General features: G+C 39.6%; 3 protein-coding genes across 4 annotated transcripts in view; 1 reads left to right on the forward strand and 2 right to left on the reverse strand.

Moving 5' to 3' along the window:
- Window positions 1–1,131, reverse strand: part of BTBD10 (BTB domain containing 10) — an 88,212-nt gene extending 87,081 nt beyond the window's left edge. The window contains exon 1 of one of the 2 annotated variants that reach the window (XM_043580716.1): window positions 936–1,131. The gene's annotated coding sequence lies outside the window, so the exon portion shown is untranslated. The remainder of the gene's footprint in view (window positions 1–935) is intronic. The other variant, XM_043580717.1, reaches the window with a different exon arrangement.
- LOC122484291 (atherin-like) lies at window positions 642–20,762 on the forward strand. The gene is made up of 2 exons (XM_043582269.1): window positions 642–913; window positions 20,532–20,762. Exons 1-2 carry the CDS (start codon window positions 642–644, stop codon window positions 20,569–20,571), a joined length of 312 nt encoding a protein of 103 aa, XP_043438204.1. The 3' UTR covers window positions 20,572–20,762.
- PTH (parathyroid hormone) lies at window positions 12,277–15,580 on the reverse strand. The gene is made up of 3 exons (XM_043580718.1): window positions 14,976–15,580; window positions 12,970–13,060; window positions 12,277–12,849 (listed from the first exon to the last, which is right to left on the reverse strand). Exons 2-3 carry the CDS (start codon window positions 13,053–13,055, stop codon window positions 12,588–12,590), a joined length of 348 nt encoding a protein of 115 aa, XP_043436653.1. The 5' UTR covers window positions 13,056–13,060; window positions 14,976–15,580; the 3' UTR covers window positions 12,277–12,587.
- Window positions 20,763–21,418: the final 656 nt, after the last annotated feature.

Genomic DNA, 21,418 nt, shown 5'->3' on the forward strand with positions numbered 1-21,418 from the left:
ATCCCTAATTCCCTCTCTAAAAGGCCTTGATCAAAGCCTTGAGTGCGGGGGGAGTGGGGGTGGGGGTGCCTAACTGTCCAAATAAAACCAATATACTGCGCTGTTTCATTGAGATTCATTTAAATTAAAAGCATGACGACTCTAAAAGACCAAAAAAAGTTAAATAATCTTTATATGCTAAGTGCACAAAGAGCCGAGCAAGTGACGCTCTATCTTTAGCAAGTGTGGACTAGCGACTTTTTAACATGGACTCTAAGTACTGACAACTACTGTACCAAATCCACGGGCTCCAGGGATGGTCACACTACCCCCACACTAACAAATTACCAAATTATGTCTCGTGTCCCAGCACCCCATTAAGGAGGAAAAAGGGTGTTACGGGACTTGCATCTGAAAAAGGAAAAAATAGGCAGCTTTTCTGTGTAGGTTTTGGGAAAACAAAGCTTCACCATACGTGATACTGTTACAGCAGAAAACCACGCAGCACATTTTTGGAGTCTCACTCCTCTTCACCCAAAGGGAGACTGCCTTGCCACTCTATCCTCTATTGTGATGCGCCCTCCTAAGGATGTCGCTGCGTTAGCCCAGTGGTGACAGAAAAAGGGGCGGGGCACGGGGTTACTCTACCCAGGGAAGGAGGGATGAGGGTATCGCCTTCATCCCTTGGGGAAGGGCCTCGGGACTCCCAACCCAAAAACAGCACCGCCGAAAATCCAAATCCCTTCCTTGCCTCTCCGAATCATGGGCCAGCTGCCGGAGCCCAGAACCCCACCCACGGTCTCCCAGCAGGGTCTGAGACACCCAGACCACCGCCACGGCAGCCCGGCGCTCAAGCCCAGATTCGCCCTCCGCCCCCTTCCTCTTTCGCCCAGCCCAGCCCAGCCTCCGGCGCCGCCCCCACCGAGTTCCCCAGGTGAGTCCAGTCACCCTCGAACCTGCAGTCCCTCTTGAGTGTCCAGGGAGGACCTAGGCGAAGGCGGGGGGCCAGCGACACCTCCGCTTCCTCCTCAACTGGGTCCCTCCGGAGGTGTCTGTGGCAGCGGCCACTCAGGCGGCTGCGGCCAGCAGAGCCGCCGGGGCAGGTTACAGGCCGGCTCCTAAGCCTCTTCTCGCGAGAGCCTGGAGTCCGAAGAGGCGAGGCTAGCGGTGTTCTCGCGAGGCTCAGCGCCCGGGAGTGGGCGGGGCGCCGAGGGTGAGGGTGAAAGAGGGAGCGGCCGCTTGCGGTGGGCGTTCTGCCTAGGGGCTGGGGTGGCAGAGTGCGGGGCCGGCCCTCACAGACGTCAGACCCGGATCCTCGACGATCCTCGTGTCTGAGAGGCCCAAACCTCTGAATCCCACGTTTTTCCTTCGACTTCCTGTTACCGTTAGAAAAAAACGGACAGCGTCTCCTGCCCAGAGTTAGAGAAATAGCTCTGGGACCCCGAGTGCTCTGGGAAGACGTTTCCCTTAATTGAGCAAACTCCGAAATGGCCTTAGCGAGCTCACCTGGCGGCTATTCACCCACCTGGGTTCACGAAAGGCGGTCGTCGTGAGGCCCACCCTCTATGCCTCGGTATCTGCAGCTGTTTGTTTTTAAAAGCTGGCTTGGCGGGAACCGGGTGCCAGCTGAAACTCCTCCTTCACTTGAGCCGCCTATCACACGTCGGGAGGAACCTGGGTCGCATGTTGCTCCTGTGGCCAGAAGGTCGCCAGTTAATAAGAGTTTCAGTCATCCAACTTCTCTGAGCCTACCATGTGCCAAACGCTGGACGATCCTCACGGGGGTTGGGGGGAGGAGTGACTAAAAGACGCGGTCTCGGCGCTGGAAGCCCAGACCGCGGGGGCCAGACCCGCCCGATAAATGGAAACCCACTGTGCTGTGATAAAAGCCGGGTTGCTCGCAATGAGCTACGGGAGCAGCAGACAGGGAGTAACCGGCTCTGCCTGGCATGTTGAGGAAGCCTCCACCAGGGAGAGACATTTGAGCTGAATCTTGAAGGATGAGTACGAGTTCTTCCCCGGTTTTGAGAAGAGTGGGAGGGGCGTTGCAAACAGAGAAAGCAAAGAGGAAGAGGACCTGGTTTGTGTAATTTGGAATGAAAACGGATCTTGCGGAAAGAACTTTGTTGAAAAACTTGTAATCATTGTTTAGTTCGGAAGAGAAAAAACTCCCAGGCCCCCATGCGTGATAACCAAAGTGTTGTCCGAACCAAGGTTTATGCTAAGGAGATGAATTGTGCTGCACGGTACCGGAAAGTGAATATCCTCTTCCTCATCTAGGTACACTCACACATCAGAGACCTAAAGGGAAACAGGTTATTGTCCTAGTGTGCCCAATTGTTACTGCCAACATTCTGTTAAATTGGAAATTCCCAGTACTCTTTGAGGACTGCTAAGTAGAGCGATTTAACAAATGTTGCAATACAGGGAATCTCATGGAGAAACTTCAGAAACATCCTCAGGCAACAACACAACAAAAACCTCACCAATTTTGATTTATTATCAAAATGTTCTGCTGTAAGCGAAGATCAAGGGAGGTGATTCTGTAGTCCAAGTTAGGTTTAGAGAGGTCTGTCAAACAGGAATCATTTCCCTGTATCAAAATAGAAGCTATAATTTCCTACAGAAAGTCTCTGATATTCTATAGAGTTTCCACCAATCTTCCTTCAAAAAACATCTTCATTTTTAATATATATATGTATATATACAATAGTGTCATTTGGCTCACTCTATCCTCCCTACAAATAAGCCCAATACTTAATAGCAAAACAAACAAAAAGTAGTTCTAACCCTGCTATGGGCCAATCAGGTGTCCTCCTCAGCATAATTCACAAGTTCTAGTCCAAGTTCCAGAAATTCTACAGGAGGAATTATGTCAGCAAAGATTTTAGATGAAATTTGGAAACTTTGTTCCATACTGGAATCAGGCCAAAACATTTTACCTTACTTTGAGGGACCTGTAGTCCATCTTATTCTGTTATTCCAAGGAAGGAAAGAAGGAAGGAAGGAGGGAGGGAGGGAGAAGCAAGGAAGTCTGAAAATCTAATAAAACTATCACCATCATTTGCTTAAAAAAATTAACCTATCAAATATTAATTTGGGGAGCATTGGTAGCATTGTTGCATCCACACGACTCCTGAAACAGAATGCTACGGGCACCAGTGACAGTCACAACAAAGTTTATTACAATGAGAGGCAAGGCTGACTGATCGGAACCAACACTCTTGACAAGAGTGCAGCCCCGAACAGCCTGGGTACAGAGTTTTTATAACCTATCACATCGTTTTATCATCACCTGGGAACAGAACAAAGAAACAGGTTCCAGGTGAGTTAGAAACAGTTGCCTAGTGAGGTGTTTACTTTAGACTTTCTGCCTCTAAGTTGCAACCAGTGGATCTTCTTGACCCTGCCTCTGACGCTCTTTCTTTGAACTTTTGTTTCCTTAATTGGTGAAGCCTAATTTACAAGGGTATGAGGCGTAGTTTACCAGAGCAAAGCAAGGCTGTTATCTCTTAACCTTCAGTGTCAACACAAAGCTGTTATTTTTCAAGCTAAGCATTAGCCCTACACTACATTTAACCCTTACAGCATCTATATGTCTAGTAGGTAACGCCATTGATTCAAATCATCACAAACTGCTTACACCATCATTTGTAAATGCTAGCTGACTAACCCCTAATGTCAATCTTCTACAATATTAATCACAATACGCACCAAAAAGATCAATACAAATAAAGAGTTTTATACAGAAGCAATGAATAAGTTCCTTTGGTTGTATTGTTGCACCTTGTAATATGGTAAGACAAGATTGTTTCACAGCAGAGGATAAGATAGTTAGCGCCTGGAGGGCTCAGTCGGTTAAGCATCTAACTCTTGATTTCAGCTCACATCAAGATTCGTGGTTAGTGAGTTCGAGCCCCCCCAACTCCCCCCCTCCCCCCCCCCCCCCCCCACATCAGCATGGAGCCTGCTTGGGAGTCTTTCTCTCCCAGGGTCACTCTGCCCCTCCTTCATTCGCACAGTCTCCAATAAGTAAACTTAAAAAAAAAAAAAAAAAAAAGACTTCTAGTTAAATACTTGCTCAGCAAATTAATAAGCCACAGAACCAGAATCCTGTTTAACTTTAAAGCCTGGGATTTCTTGTTACTAGAAGGTTTGAGCACTGTCACCTAACAGCAGAAACAGGAAAATTACACTAACACCAAAAGAACTCTATTCAGCAAACATATTTATAGATTAAGACCCTGTATAAGAATACTAGGGGAAGTACAGGCCTTATGAATATACAGGTTCTAGGATGGAAAAAGATAAGATTCAGTAAGCAGAAAGGGAGAGGCTAAGGCTTGAAGGTCCTGGGTGGGGAAAACACATATTTTAAAACAATGCTGGGGAGCATCTGACCACTAGCAAACGCCTGAGGGCGCAAGGTTCCTCTTAAGAATGTAACAAACACCACCTACCCGCCCCCCTCAGGTTTCCCTCAGGAATTTGACAAAAGACCTAACTAAAAATAAGTAGTAGACCATAAAACATATGACCCCAAAGGAACAGTTTGGCCGTAGAACACCTCCATACAATGGAAACGAGCCAATCAAAAAGGAATGACTAGGCATTTAGAGTTATCTAGCCAATAAGGGTAAAGCCTGAGAAGGGACAAGGGGGAAGGAGAACAGAGTTTTATAAGTTTGCCTACAGTTTCTGGCATTCACTTTTTTTTTTTTAATATCTGAAATTTATTGTCAAATTGGTTTCCATACATGGCATTCACTTTTGAATGAAGAGAGCATTCATACAATTCTTTCTTTCTGATCTTATGCTCTAATAAACTTTTGCCTGCTGCTCATTTTATTTTGTGTCCACCTCTTCATCAATGCAGCGAGACAATAAATCCCAGGTATTAAGTAAAAAAAAAAAAAAACCTCCCAAAACATTTCTACTGACTTAAATGAGATGTGTAAGTAACAAATAAAAGGAAAGCAAGCCGGGTGGTAAGGAGATAATGTGCTGTGAGAAATCAGAGATAGGAAAGATTACTTCTAATTGAAGAGATGAAGAAAGTGCAGGAAAGGGGGAAGATGGATGTTTGATTTGGGGCCTTGAAGAACAGATAGGATCCATGCATGAAAAGATAATAGGAAAAAACAGCTGTTTTTGTTTTGTTTTGTTTTTGTTTTTGTTTTAAGTAAACTCTATGCCCAACATGGCGCTTGAACTCACAACCCAGTGATCGGATCACATGCTCTACCAACTGAGCCAGCCAGGTGTCCCTGGAAAGGACATTCTTATGGAGAGATCAACAAAGGCATATTAATGGCTAAGCTATGTATCCTTTAGGAGCAATAATGACCCATTTAAAAGATGAATAGGACACAACGTGAGAAAAGTAAAATGGAATGGAGACATAATAATGGCCTGGAATGTTGGGTTAAAGTAGAGCTCTGCAAACTTTCTGTAACTTGTTAGCTTGCAATAAGGGTAAAATCTCAGACCTTTCACAGCTTTTGACAATTCCTATTAGGCTTTGTTTTGTAGAGATTGACATAGTGATCTAAAAATTTACATAGAAATGCAAAAGTCCTAGAACACGAATTTAAAAAAAAAGAGAACAGGGGCGCCTGGGTTGCGCAGTCGATTAAGTGTCCAACCTCTGCTCAGGTCATAATTTCACACAGTTCATGAGTTCGAGCCCCACATCAGACTCTGTGCTGACCGAGAGGAGCCTGGAGCCTACTTAGAGTTCTGTGTCTCCCTCTCCTTCTGCCCCTCCCCTGCTCATGCTGTCTCTCTCTCTCAAAAATGAATAAACATAAAAAAAGAGAGAGAGAAAGAGAACCAAGTTGGAGAACTTACACGTCAAGATTTCAAAACTTATTACAAAACTACAGGAATCAAGATGGTGTGGTGTTGGCACAGAGCTAAGCATATGGCTTAATGGAGTAAGTTGTGAATCCAGAAATAAGCCTTTACATTTATGGTCAGTTGATTTCTAGCAAATGTACCAAGATAATTCAATGAGGAAAGGATAATCTTTTCAAAAAAACAAACAAGCAAACAAAAGACCCTTAAGTCCTTACCTCACATCATACACAAAAATATTAATCTTAAATGGATCATAGGCCTAAATATAAAAACTAAAACTAAATTTGATAGGGGCACCTGGGTGACTCAGTCAGCAGAGCATCTGACTCTTGATTTCATCTCAGTCATGAGCTCATGGTTCATGAGTTCAAGCCCTACATAGGGCTCTGCGCTGGTGGTGTGGAGCCTGCTTGGGATTCTCTCTCCCTCCCTCTTTCTCTGACCACCCCCCCCCCATGCTCACATGCTTTCTCTCTCACTCTCTCTCAAAATAAATAAGTAAACTTTTTAAAAAACTATAAATTTGATAAAAGAAATCAAAGGAAAAAATCTGCATGGTGTTGGGTTAGACAAAGAAGTCCTAGACATGATAGCAAAAGACAAGTCATTTTAAAAAAATTGACAAATTTAATTATTACATTTAAAGTGACAAGTTTAATCAATAAAAGTGAAAATTCTTGAGCTTCAAAAGACACCATTAAAAGAGTGAAAAGACAAACCACAGACTGAAAGGAAATGTTTGAAATCATAATAAGGAGGTGTATCCATAGTACATAAAGAACTCTTATAACTTAAGACAATCCAATTAAAAAACAGCAAAGGACTTACACAGACCTGTCTATGATGATATACAAATAGTTAATACACACAGGAAAAGATGCTCAGTGCCATTAGTCATTTAGTAAATGTAAATTAAAACTACAATGAGATAAATTACAACTGCACACTCACTCGAATGGCTATAATGAAAAATCAGATAATGACTGTGTGAAGATAGGGATAAACTTGAACTATCATAGATTGCTGATGTGAGCATAAATCGCAATCATTTTGGAAAACAGTAGCTTTTTAAAGTTAGATATAAATTTACCATACTATCCAGCAACTCCTAGTGATGAAGTTTCGGGGTGATGGGAGGTTCGTGGGGTCCAGAGCTGACGGCCAAGAAAGAGTTCTTGAAGATATCTTTGGTGCAAAAAGATGACTTTATTAATGCATGGGAACAGGATCCATGGGCAGGAATTGCTGTGCTGTGTGAGGGGTGACCATCTTATGGAGTCAGGGGAGATAAAGTCAAGAGGGAGTTTCCAAAAAGACTTTCACATGCTAAAGACTTACTGGAGGCCGACTATTGTCAAGCTAAGATTGTTTTCCCATTAGCAAAGCATTAACATTGAGACAGTAGGGAGTTCCTGGACTTTAGGCTGTTGATGGGATTGCCTTTTTCTGCTAAACTGGTGGAGACTCCTATCAGTTTAACCATTTGTTTTTTGTCGTTTCTTGTTTTGGGATAGCCGGGAGTGTCCAAGGAATATCACACATGTCCCACCTGGGGGGAGAGTGCTAGCTTGTGTTTTGCCCTCAGCCTGCCTCACGCTCCCTCATCACCAGGAATCTACCCAAAAGAAACAAAAAAATATATATCCACACAAAAACCTACGTGTGCTGCTCATAGCAACATTATCCTCAGTAGCCAAAAACTAAAAATAATCGACTGGTGAATAGATAAATGTGGCACATTCATACAATGGAGCGCTCTTCGGCAATAAAAAGGAATGGCTTACTGATATGTACTACAACACAGATAAATCTCGAAACCTGTAGGCCGAGTGAAAAGAAGTCAGATGCAAAAGACTACAAATTGTGTAAGTCATTTAGATGAAATGTCCAGAAAAGGCAAACTTAGAAAGACACGAAGCTGATCCATGGTTGTGGGAGTTTCGAGTGGGAGCAAAGATTGACTGCAAGTGGGCTCAAGGAAATTTACTGGAGTGATGGTAATCTTCTAAAACGGTATATGGATGATAGTTGCACGATTCTATAAATACTAAATAACACTGCTTTCAGAAGGTGAATTTTATGTAAGTTATACCTCAATAAAGCTGTAAAAAGGGGGAAAAAGGACTTTAATCCTATGGATCGGATACCTCAATTATTTCTTTGGATCCACATGAACCCAAACTTGCAGAGGTGGGAATTTTCCTGCTTGTAACCTGAAAGCCATTTCATTTTTCAATGCCATCCATGGTTTCCATGCATGCACCTCCATAAATATATCTACCTCAGAACCTCTTTATCCACTTTTCTGTCCTGGGATCCTAAGAGAGGGTGAGAACATAGAACCCATGAAGATCTGTGCCAAGGAGCTACAGACGTTGCAATTTGGCCATCATCCTCTCAAGGAGATGTGATCTCAGTCCAAAAAGAAGAACAGACAGAAACTGTTAGATCATACGCTCCTGAGCTTTTCTAATAGTACCAGGAGTTTATATGTTTGTTTTGCTGAAAAGGAAGCTTTAGGATAAGAACTGCAAAAGTAAATCACTGATTTTAAAACCTGACTATTCTAAATGCTGGGCTTTGCTTGGGATGAAGTTGAACTAGACCAAACAGACCCACTGTTTAGGGGCAGGTTGTTTCTTCTCCAACACGTCCTGGGTCCACTTCCATGAACTGCTGCTTCCAAATGGAAACAAGAACTTGTTTCTATCGAGTTCTGCACAGACTAGGTTGGATACTTACAGGCCCAATCCCTGAAGACTTGGGAAGGAAGGTTTGTGGTGTATGGGCCACAGGAGGAGGAGAATGATAGGGGTAAAGACATTTAGAGACACACATTATCCAAGGATTAAGTTAAGCAGTGAGAGGAAGTCAGAGGAGAGGGACTTGTGGGACCCCATCTGATACTGACCTTTCAGGGACTGAAAGTTCATTCAAAGAACACAATAAAACATTTTTTCACTACTCGGAAATAATAAATAAATAAGTAAATAAGTAAACCTATGCTTACATGAGAACTTAAAATGTGATTTTTAAAATTATCTACAAAGCTATGGGAAAATAATTGTTTAATAGATGGTGTTTGTTGTTTGTTTTGTTTGCTTGTTTGTTTTTACAGAGAGAGAGAGAGAGAGAGAGAGAGAGAGAGAGAGAGCATGAGTGGGGAAGAGGGGCAGAGGGAGAGAAAGAATCCCACGACCCTGGGATCATGACGTGAGTCGAAATCAAGAGTTGGATGTTCAACTGACTGAGCCACGCAGGCACACTGATAGATGGTATTTAGAACACTAACTGTCCATATAAAAAATAATAAAGTTCCAATATAATATTTTGTCCTACACAAAATTAGACTCCAAAACAATAAATACTTAAAGTGAAAGGTAAAACACTAAAGTAGTTATAAGAGATAATTTGTGGGGCGCCTGGGTGGCGCAGTCGGTTGAGCGTCCGACTTCAGCCAGGTCACGATCTCAGGGTCCGGGAGTTCGAGCCCCGCGTCAGGCTCTGGGCTGATGGCTCGGAGCCTGGAGCCTGTTTCCGATTCTGTGTCTCCCTCTCTCTCTGCCCCTCCCCCGTTCATGCTCTGTCTCTCTCTGTCCCAAAAATAAAAAAAATAAAAAAAATAAAAGTTGAAAAAAAAATTAAAAAAAAAAAAAAAAAAAAGAGATAATTTGTGACCTAGGGTTGGGGAAAGACTTCTTCAGTAAGACTCTCCAAACACAGAAGCACCTGGGTGGTTCAGTAGGTTAAGCATCTGACTCTTGATTTAGGCTCAGGTCATGATCTCACAGTCATGAGATTGAGCCCCACTTCGGGTTCCATGCTCAGTGTGGAAGCCCGCTTTGGGATTCTCTCTCCCTCTCCCTCTGCCCCTCCCCCATATAAAAAATAAAAAACAAAAATAAAACCAATAAGGAATTCATATTAGAATATGCAAAGAACTCAGAATTAACAGGGCCAAAAAATCAATTAAAAATTGGCAAAGGATATTAAGGAAAAAAAAAAAAAACAGCTCATGGACTCAGAAGACCAAGTGGTCAGTTTGTAGAGAGAAGTTCAATCTCACTAGTATTCAGAGATAGGTGAATTAAAACAATGGGCTACCACTTACCATCAATGTGACACAACTTTTCATAAATGTGCATACTTTCAATTGTAGGTGGAAATAGACAGAAATGCCTAGTTCTCCTGGTGGGAATAGAAACCGTACATGTGATTCAGAGTCTTGCAAAGTTTGTTTATGTATCAGGATTCTACCCCTGAGTAAACATCCAGGGAAATTCTCACACAGTTCCATCAGGAGACATATTTAAGAATACTCGTTGAGGCTGGACACTACCAGGGAGCTGGAGGCACCATCCACACCACCTTCTACTGCTTATTCTTGTATTAGATAGTAAACTGGAAATTGAAAAACTGCATTCTCCAGACACCTCTGCTGCTAAGGTTCTAGAAGAGGTTTAGGTTCAGCCAATCATATGCACTCCTGGGAGAAGGGGCAGGCATAAGTAAGGTGATTCTGCCACTTTTCCCTTTCTGCTGGCAAGCCCTGTTGTGGAAGGGGTTGATTTTACTGTGTTAGTGTTACCAGATTCTAGCAACAAGGCCCAATAGATGTCAAGAAGCAAAGGGCTTGCCATCTTTTTTTGCTGCGGTTGGTCATGGCAGGTACAGTTTGTTTCTGGAACAGCAATAGGAAGCAGCTGCCTCCTGATCAGGGCAGTCTCAGGATAATATCAGTCAGTTGCTGAGATGAGAAGACAGAACAACTCTCTTGGTGACTTTGTGAGTTTTTCCTCCAAGTTTAACATAGAGTCTGTTTTCATCAGCATTCTCAATGATTTTGTAATGAATCCCTTTCTATAAACTAACAGAAGTAGCTTCTCTTCTCTGCATTTCAACCAAAGCCTGATTGATTCCACCAGGATGCCAGACATTTGTTAATATTCTTGTACATCTTGCAAAATTTACTTGCCATTTCAGTCCCATCTCCATTGTTCCCTACATCAAGAAGATCTGTTCCCTTCTCTGTGTATCATTGTGTTTTGCATTTCACCTATAACACTGTAATTACTTGCTTACATCTCTGTTTTCTTTAGAACACAAACTGTTTGAGGCCAGTATGGGATCTTAGTCCTCAGGGATATAAAGCACATTTTATTTTTTTTAATTATTTATTTATTTTTATTAGTAATATCTACACCTAGCATCGGGCTTGAACTCACACCCCCAAGATCAAGAGTAGCGTGTTCTATTGACTGAGCCAGCCAGGCACCCCCACAAGGCACATTTTAAATGTACATGTAGACACTGTATTGGACAAGACAGAATATAGAACATTTCCATCATCACAGAAAGTTCTGTTGCACAGCATTGATCTAAGTAGAACCAGGGTCTGTGTTTTACACTTCTGGAGTGTCTTGTATTTTTCTTTCAGAGTGTTTATCAAAATTAATAGTGAATTAATATCTGTCTTGCATACTAAATTGTAGGCCTCATTAAGATAGAAACTGTGTCCATTTTGTTTACCAGTTTATGCCCAGTGTCTAATCTATTACATGACAAATAAAGGATACTAAATTGATATTTGTTAAATGACAAATGAATGAAATCATGTCCTAATAAGTACAAACATTGTATTCATTATTTTTAAATTTTTTTAATGTTTATTATTTATTTTTGAGAGACACAGAGAGACAGAGCACGAGTGGGGTAGGGGCAGAGAGAGAGGGAGACACAGAATCGAAGCAGGCTCTAGGCTCTGGGCTGTCAGCACAGAGCCTGATGTGGGGCTTGAACCAACAAACCATGAGATCATGACCTGAGCCAAAGTCGGACACTTAAGTGATTGAGCCAGTCAGGTGCCCCCAAAAGTTCTGTTCTTTACAATTTGGGGTCCAGTCTAGAAATACGATCAGTGGGTTTGTGTGTAGACAAATGTTTTCTCAAGTTTCAGACTACTTTTTTGCCTTTCCTTGCAAGGCATTTAATTTCCTGAAATGAAGAGAGCAATAGTATCTAGCTAGTAAGGATTCCAGGACCTAGTATTTTGGTAATATTAAAAAGATGATGTCCAAAATATGGGACTGTAAGACACATAATTAAAAAACATTTTGCATTATTCTTCCTACTCATGACCAATTTAAACACTTTGGTATTAGTCATAACCCCAGAAAGTGTTCTTAAAATTTTTTTAATGTTTATTTATTTATTTTGAGAGAAAGAGACAGGTAGCATGAGCAGAGGAGAGACAAAGAGAGACACACAAATCCAAAGCAGGCTCCAGGCTCTAAGCTGTCAGCACAGAGCCCAACGCGGAGCTTGAACCCACGAACTGTGAGATCATGACCTGAGCCATGGTCGGACGCTTAACCGACTGAGCTTTCAGGTGCCCTGAAAACGTTCTTATAACAAATGAGAACTCTTTAACTTCATTTATTTAAAATTATGATCATTAAATTTTTATTTTGCAGTGTACGATGGAAGAGAGGTTACAAAGTGCAATTTTATTCTTTTATAAATTATGCAATAACATACTTTAAAAAGAATAAACAACAGAAATGGAATAATTAAAAGAGGCCTTACATGAATAAAAGTAGAATCAAAACAATCAATTAGAATTTCAGCTATCGTGGCTAGCCATGGATTAGACGTAAATATTGGCATTTGGTGATCTCCAAAGCTTGAGAATGTTAGCAGCATGTAATTTTGTTGCCCTATCCTTTGTATAGCAGTGCTCTGCTCTGTCTTCACTGGGATTTAGCTTTGATTAACACATCCACATCAGCTTTGTCTGCTTCTCCAAGACTTTTTTGATGGTTCTCAGCCGGGACATTGTCTTCCTTTTTTCGGGGCCTCTGGGAACCACCATCTCTGTGAGCTATTGGAGCTCCGAGGGCGACAAAGTTGTGTACATCCTGTAGTTTCCTCCGCAGCCATTCTACCCTCTCCACGGAGCTCAGATGCTTGCCCAGGTTATGCATAAACTGTATTTCACTCACAGACCTCTTCCTGGAGGGAACAGCAATGGGAAGGACCACTCCATTAGCTCCCCCCTTCCCAATCATAAAGCCAACATTAAAAATCCAGCTCCCATGCCCACACCATGCAGAACAGCTTAACGATACTTACTTAACAGGTTTCCCATCCGATTTTGCAAGAAAGCAAATTGCAAACATGACAACCATGACCTTAACCATGTCTTTCGCAGACATCATCTTCACTAAAAGGAAAAGGAAAATGGAAGCGTTTAAAGATATTTTTAATGTGTCAAACTGTACAATCAAATTTGTAGTAGTTGCCTTTACAGCCATGCAACTGCACAAAGTGTCACAGAAATCCCAAGTAATTGAATTGGTTTTCATGAAAGACTTTGACAATCAGTCTCTTTTATTTTATAGATACGTTAGTATATATTGTATACACACAAAATTTGACTCTGAAATTAGTCAGATTAGTTCTCCTCTCTTAAGTATCTTTTAAGAGTTTTGTACAATTTTTAATATATGAATTTAAGCCACATGAGAACTGAAAAGGCTTACTTTTTAGAATTTCCTCCCACGTTTTATGTTGCTTATGATTAAGTGCTTATAATTTGCTTGAAAATGGCTAATTCTCTTAATTAGGTAACTTGCTAACACTATTTACTAAGCAAGTTTCTTTTCTCATAAGTCAACTTCATTCCAGGCACTGCAATAATAGTCATAAATATCAAACGAATAGGCTCTGATTTAGAGATTTTTAATGAATTAATGCACACTTCTATCATTAAAAAGAATGTGCCAAAGTATTTTAAAATTATCTAATCCATCATCTAATCATTAATTAATTGTTTATGGAGTTAGAGCCTTGGCTCCATATGGAATGCTTGTCTATCTTATTTGACTTATTTTATTAACAATCTTGTTTGAGTATAATTTTTAGCACTTTCCTCTTTTGCCCATAAAGCTTTTCATCTCAGAATAGAACAGTCTTACCTTAATCTGCATTTCAATAATTGCAAAGCCTATTATTACAGAAGTGCTTTTTCTTAACGCTTAATGTTCTCCATTTTAACATATGCAGAATGGCTATATGCTCATATTTTTAAAGGGAAACGGCATCATTTAGAAGTAGCATAAGAAAAATTATAATCCACATTTATTTTTACTCTGCAATATAAGACTACGGATGGAGCAACAAATGAACATTCTTCAGTGTTGGTTTATGTTAGAAACAGACACTGTAGCTACAGCATTGGGATTTGGTCCTAGCTTTGTCACATCCACCTAGTGACTTAAGACTCCTTGGCTTCCTTGTTCTTTTATTATTATTATTATTATTTTAAGTTTATTTGTTTATTTTGAGAGAAAGAAAGAGAGAGCAGGAAGGACAGAGAGAGGAAGGGAGAGAGAGAATCTTAAGCTCTGCACTGTCAGTGCAGAGCCCAACACGGGGCTCAATCTCACAAACTGAGATCATGACCTAAGCCAAAATCAAGAGTCAGATGCTTAATGGACTGAGCCACCCAGGTGCCCCAGCTTCCTTATTCTTAATAGAGAGAAGAGCTTCTTACAAGAATGTCATGAAAAAGCTTAAAAAAGACAGTTGTAAAACACCCTTAAAATTCACATACAGTTTTCAGAATAGCAATTTTGAAAAGGCTTTATGTAAACGGAATAAATATCCAGGAGTAAAACTGAATTTCTCCAACTGTAACACAGATTGAGCTCTCCACGAGTCATAAAACAAACCATCTAGATAAGGATATTCTGCATTAAAATGAATTTTAACACAACACAAATTTGTATCGGCTATTTAAATCAGAATTACTCATTCCTCACTAGGCTGTTTTATTTCAAAATTTCAGTAAGATAACCATTAGAGCATATCATGCCAAATTTTAATTATTTTCTGTGTAATTTCAGATGAGTTTAGAAAAACAAAGCATCTCAAAAGACTTTAATCACAAAAATGTATGATTCAAGAGCATTTTAGCAGCATAAATTTCTTTTATATTAACCATAATTCAAACTCTCCCTTAATAATTTACCTTGAACAAGCAGCATATTTGCAGAAAATAGCACACATCACATAATTACTTCATAATGACAAAAAACCTCAAATGAAATTTAAAAGAAAATATAAATATTACTCACCACACAAGGTTGTGACAAGATCTTTCAGGTGTCTTGACAGCTGATACTTTCTCAAAGTTGAGTGAACTGGTGAAAGCTGATGAATTAGACTGTAGAGACCCTCAAGTGTGACTTTTATATATAGGTCTTCCACTCACCAAAAGAAGCTTTTTTGTTGTCACAGATAATGTCACTCCCCATTCTCTGGATAGTAACGATAGGTTCAAAGCCACACACACACCCCCATTGGGCGGTGCCCATTCCTCTTAAATTTTAAATAATTGGATATTAAAAGGAAAACAGTGTGGGGCGGGGAAAAGGGTTTATGAAAAGATTTCTAACAAATATTGAAGTGTAATTGTGACGGGATTAATGAATTTATAAGAAAGACTGATTTCAAAGGTTTATGGTAGAGCTATTATTTGAAAGTAAAATCTGAAAATTAGTGTATTTGTTATAACATATAGTGTTATATATAACAATATATATAGTGTTATAACACTATTGGTATAATTATTGTGAGGGTTGTAAAGAATCACATTATATTATTCTTAGTTTGGAATCCATTTTCAACCAATCCATATTATTCCTATTTAAAAAAAAAAAATAGACATACTGCTTTTCTTAAAGGAAGTGTTAAAAATATTTTGAGAAAATGCACCTTGTAATTAATTTTAAAGCTTCAAGTGTGAAATTATCTTAAAATTCATTTCACTTAAATTTCATTTATGCATTTTAATTTGCACAGAAAACATTTGATAAGCACTAACTATATGCCAGACTTTATATGTGTTATCCCATTTAGTCTTCGCAGCAATCCCTTAAAGTAAATGCTGATATTAGCCCAGCTTTCACATGAGGAAACTGGGTTTGGAAAGTGGAGAAGATGGAATTCAACAAAGGTCTTTATGACTCCAGAGCCATTTTGATTCTTACTACCTCAGTTTCGCCCTAGAAATGAAACCCTTCTTTGCATTCCAGTCTTTAATTTGCCTAGCCTTTTGCAGCCTTTTTGCCCAGGGGTTGGGTCTTGATTCTCAGGTTCCCCCCGTTGGTGACTAAGGGCCTACTCCAAAATCTAATAGAGGCATAGTACTGCCACCTGTCTGATTTCAAATATTGGTACAGTCTGGTCTCAGTTCAAAACCCCTTGAATGCCCTGGGTATATCCAGGGCTCATTTAGGCAGCTTGACTCCCACCTAAAGTCCCAGAACTGGATTGTTTTTCTTAGCTATGGTCCTATCCAGGCTTCATATTATCCCCTTTCTTGCTAACCATTGCCAAGGTTCAACTCTACCTCAAGTGCAAGCCAGTCCAAGTTTGGACAGTACCTATACAGAGTCTAGAATGAGATATATGCATGAGTCCTGCTCTGGGAAATCCTCTTTACTGGGCAAGTCTTACCTGGAGTGTTGTCCAGACTCCATTTTGGAAGTGCTAGAGACAAAATGCAACATGGCTAGAAGATTGAACCGGGTTGCTAAAAATGTTGGAAAACATGACAAATGGGAAGCAGTTGAATGAAATTGGAAAAGTCTGGAAAAGACGTGGGGGTGACTATATAGATGTTTTTAATTTTTTATGGGGCTATCACACAGAAGAAGAAATGTTTTCTGTGGTTTAAGGAAGGAAAGACGGAGTTTAATGGTTAAAGATTACAAGAAGGCAGATTTGAGCTCAACTTGGATATTTTAATTATTAAAATAAAGAATCAAGTACCTTCTTAAGTAGTGAGTTCCCCCATCACTGCAAGAGTTCAAGTAGAAGCTACATGAGGATTTTTTAAGGAGAATATAGAGATTCCTATGTAGCAGATGGTTGAACCATGAAACCAGACCATAAAAATCTATTACTTTGGTTTTTTGAAGACCTCTTCTCATGCAAAGTATCCATGTGATGTTTGTTTATCATTTTTTTTTTTTGTTATACACTGTTGAGGGGAAGGAGAATTGGAAATGCGAATGATTTTATGAACACATTTTCACTGTTATTATAATGCCATGTTTAACATTTTAAATTTGTAGATTTTTCCACTTCTTCAGGGAAGTTTGACATCATTGACAGCCTTCCAGGAGTGATGCAGTTAGTACTTTCTCTGTGTTCTTCCTATTGCAATTAAATAAGAATAAATTGTCTCATTGAAGACAACCATATTACTAAATTAGTTTTTCTTACAAATTAAGCAAACCGTTTAGACAATGTTCACTTGTTTAAAAAATGCCTTGAGGATCTACCATCAGCTAGGAGCTATGTTGAGCACTAGATGATTGAGATATGATCTCTGCCCTCAAATTTAACACATAATTACCATATAATATAATAGGTTATAATAGAGATGTGAACAAAGGCTTATAAAAATGCAGATAAGGAAGTAGCTAAATTTCCATAGAGTTGATGGGAGCTATTTTACTGAGAAGCTGAAATATTCTCAAGGATGACGGAGTTTTCCACCAGAGAAGGTGAAAAAGAACAGAGAGAACAGCATATGCAAAAACATGGAGGCCATGAAGACTGAATATATGCAAGTGGGAGGAGAGGGGGAGATGAGCGATGATCCCATAGAAGGAGCTTAGGTACAAGTTGTAGAAGGTATTTGTGTGTATGACAAGAAGTTTTATCTTGCAGTCCTTTCTAAATTCATGCATGTATTAGTAATATTTTTGTGTCTCTCAGATTTTTTAAAGGACTATCTGACCTTCCCACAGAGAAGAGATATTGCTGCCAGGACTTGGCACATTGTTTATCTGAACCATCAGGGTCTGGAACCACAGTCACTTGATAGAAGGACATTATTTAAGAAATAAGAGGGCTAGGGGCTATGTGGGCACAAGAGGCTGATGTCACATTGACAGAAAAGCTGAGCACAGCTTTTTGCTTTGAAAAGCTCAGCCTTTCTTAGGACTCTCAAGTTCTCCGAAACTGGGATCAGACAACATACTGTATTCCTCACATTTGGGAAAAATAAAAGAGCCATGTGTTTTCTCTTGCATTATGGGAGGTTTAATTTTAGACAGATACTTTTTCCTTCTGTTTGAGCAATAGGAATTAGTAAGACTTTGGGGACTTGGCATGAAGAAGAAACTTCCAGGGCTAGGAAATCAGCCACAGTTCTCCTAATTCCAGACGGATGAGACGGTATCTGAAAAGTTGACTTACTCTTTTGCTTTAAGCTGCTCTATGGGATATTGAGCTACTGAGTTCTTTTTAAAAATTTTTATTATTGAAATAAGTTGACATATAGTGTTATATTAGTTTTGGGTGCCCAAAAGAGTGATTGGACCAATTCTATACATTATGTAGTACTTACCACACTAAGTATAGTCACCATCTGTCACCATACAATGTTATTAGAATGTTACTGACTATATGCTCTATGCTTTACTTTTCATCTCCATGACTTATTTATTTTAGAACTGGAAGGATGTATTTCTTAATCCCCTTTCACCTATGTCACCCATTCCCCCCCTCTGGCATTTGCCAGTTTATTTATTCTCTGCATTTATGAGTCCATTTCTGCTTATTAATTTGTTCTGTTTTTTAGGTTCCACATATAAGTGAAATCATATGGTATTTGTCTTTCTCTGACTTATTTCACCTAGCATAATATCTACTAGGTCCACCCATGTTGTCGCAAACAGCCAGATCTCATTCTTTCCTTAAGCCAAATAATATTCCATTGTGTGTATGCACATGGTGGTGGTGGTGGTGGTGGTGGTGGTGTGTGTGTGTGTGTACCACATCTCCTTTATTCATTTATCTATCGATGAACAATTAGGTTGCTTCCATATCACGGCCACTGTAAATAATGCTGCAATAAACATAGGGTTGCAAATATCTTTTTGAATTAGTGTTTTCATTTTCTTTAAATACCCAGTAATGGAATTACTGGGTTGTATGGTATTTTTATTTTTAATTTTTTAAGGAACTTCCCTGCTATTTTCCACAGTTGCTGCACCAACTTACATTCCCACCAACAGTGTATGAGGATTTCATTTTTCTACATCTTCACCAACGCTTGTTATTTCTTGTCTTTTTGATTTTAGTTATTCTGACTGGTGTTAAGTGATATCTCATTGTGGTTTGATTTGCATTTCCCTGATGATTAGTGGTGCTGAGCGTCTTTTCATGTGTCTTTTGGTCATCTGAATGCCTTCTTTGGAAAAATGTCTATTCAGATCCTCTGCCCATTTTTAATTGGGTTATTTGTGGTTTTTTTGGTGTTGAGTTGTATACTTTTTTTTTTAATTCTTAAAAAATGTTTTATTTCTTTTTGAGAGAGACAGAGTATGAGTGGGGGAGGGGCAGAGAGAGAGAGGGAGACACAGAATCTGGAGAAGGCTCCAGGCTCTGAGCTGTCAGCACAGAGGCCGACATGGGGCCTGAACCCACAAATGGTGACATCATGACCTGAGCTTAAGTTGGATGCTTAACCAGTTAAGTCACTCATATGCCTCTTGTATAGGTTCTTTATACATTTTGAATATTAATTCCCTATCAGGTATATCATTTACAAATATCTTCTCCCAAAAATGCCTTTTTATTTTGTTGATGGTTTCCATTGTTGTGCAGAAGGTTTTTTATTTTGGTGTTATCCCAATAATTCATTTCTACTTTTGCTTCCCTTGCCTCAAGAGACATATACAAAAATATGTTGCTAAGGTTGATGGTCAAGAGATTACTGCCTATGTTTTCTTTTAGTTTTATGGTTTCAGGTCTCATATTTAGGCCTTTTTTTTTTTTTTTTAAGTTAGAGCATCTTAACTTTTCAGATCCCAGTTTCCACATCTCAAAGTAGAATATTTTCTTCCCTCCTCTGAGTTATGGGCTTTCAGATATGAGCTATTATATGTAAAAGTGTTTTGCGTGTAATTGACATTCAAAAAATGCATGTCTTCTTTGGGACATGAAACTAACTCTGAAGGGAAAGTGTTCCTTGCCTTTCCCCTCAGATGGGTCCACCTTACTCCAGGAGTCCCCATTAATAAACATGGAGAATATTGAGCTCCTGGGCCCAATTTGCTCTCTGCCTCCAAGATCTGCCAGCCCGGTCCTATGAAGTGCAAAGAATTTAGAGGCAGTAGGCAGCTATGATGTTCATAAAATCCACTCTGAATCTGTTAATAGCACAAGGAATTGTAGTAAAATTTAAACTAAGACTAATCATATCTTTGCACTGTTGGGAACAAAATGTGTTGAATGTGATTGGAGAGTGGACTCCTACACAAGTTAACAAACTAATAGGTGGCCTCAGAAGCTACATTCTTCTTACATCCACCTGGCAATACTGTGCAGTGGAAACACTCAGGACCTGACTATGGAAGATGAGAGCAAAGATCATAGCTCTAGCACTTATTAGTTGCAAAACCCAGGATGAAAACTTTAATTTCCACACAAAAATAAACATAAGCTACCCCACAGAGTATCACAAGGATCACATAGAATAATGTAGATGAGGCACTTTGTCAACTACATACGAGGTCTTGATTAAAAACAAATTTAGCAATAATAACGTTGTTTTCATGAATCCTGTTAAAGTTATATAATTCTAACTTGGAGCTTTCTGTGTCCTTTCTAAGCTTCATGAAGGACATTTCAAGCATCGCAGAGCTTCTCTAAAGGCTACACCTAGAATGCTATTGACATTGCCTTTCAACAAGGAAGAAAATCTTCCATATGGTCAAACTCAACAAACTGTCCTGAAGAACGCTCTAGTGGGTACAAAGAGAAGCATGAAGATGAGATTCTGTATTTTCCCTGCATGGAAATTCTCTAGATGTTTAGGGCACCAATAAAGTGTAAAAAAGCCACTATGAAACTTCATTCCAAGCATATTCATGTGGTTGGGTCACTTATGAAATCAACTAGAGGGAAGATCGTAGTGGAAAGAGCAGTAGATTTGGAGTCAGAAGACCTGAGTTCAGATCGTGGCATTACTAGGATTGTCAGATTCAGCAAATAAAAACACTAGACATCAGTTAATAATAATAAATTGTACACTTAAAGTTTTATTAAGAGGATAGACCTCTTGTGAAATTGTCTTTTCAGAAAAAAGAATTTAAAAAATGCCACAGGACACCCTGTTATATTTGAACTATTTCTAGTTATCTATGCGTACGTACACAGAAATAAAAGAAAAATAGTGTATGGAACACACTTCTACTAAAAAATTATTTGTGTTTATCTAAAATAAATTATAAGTATCTAACTTACATACCTCTTTTTAAAATTATATTTCCCTGAATATTGACTTTTTCTTAATATTTCCTGTTTTGCAGGGTTTTTTTAAAATGTTTTATTTATTTATTTTGAGAGAGAACAAGAGAAAGAACGAGCAAAGGAGGGGCAGAAAGAGGGTGAGAGAGAACCCCAAGCAAACTACATGCTGTCAGCACAGAGCTCAATGCAGGCTCAATCTCACAAATTGTGAGATCATGACCTGAGCCAAAATGAGGAGTTGGACGCT

The sequence above is a fragment of the Prionailurus bengalensis genome, chromosome D1 (assembly GCF_016509475.1).
Source record: "Prionailurus bengalensis isolate Pbe53 chromosome D1, Fcat_Pben_1.1_paternal_pri, whole genome shotgun sequence".
Classification (NCBI taxonomy): Eukaryota; Metazoa; Chordata; class Mammalia; order Carnivora; family Felidae; genus Prionailurus; species Prionailurus bengalensis.

Coding starts and splice junctions, on each gene's coding strand:
- PTH (XM_043580718.1), bottom strand. CDS start 13,055: ATGATGTCTGCGAAAGACATGGTTAAGGTCATGGTTGTCATGTTTGCA. Junction 12,850..12,969: donor TCGGATGGGAAACCTGTTAA/GTAAGTATCGTT, acceptor TGTTCCCTCCAG/GAAGAGGTCTGTGAGTGAAA.
- LOC122484291 (XM_043582269.1), top strand. CDS start 642: ATGAGGGTATCGCCTTCATCCCTTGGGGAAGGGCCTCGGGACTCCCAA. Junction 914..20,531: donor GCCCCCACCGAGTTCCCCAG/GTGAGTCCAGTC, acceptor GTCCTTTCTAAG/CTTCATGAAGGACATTTCAA.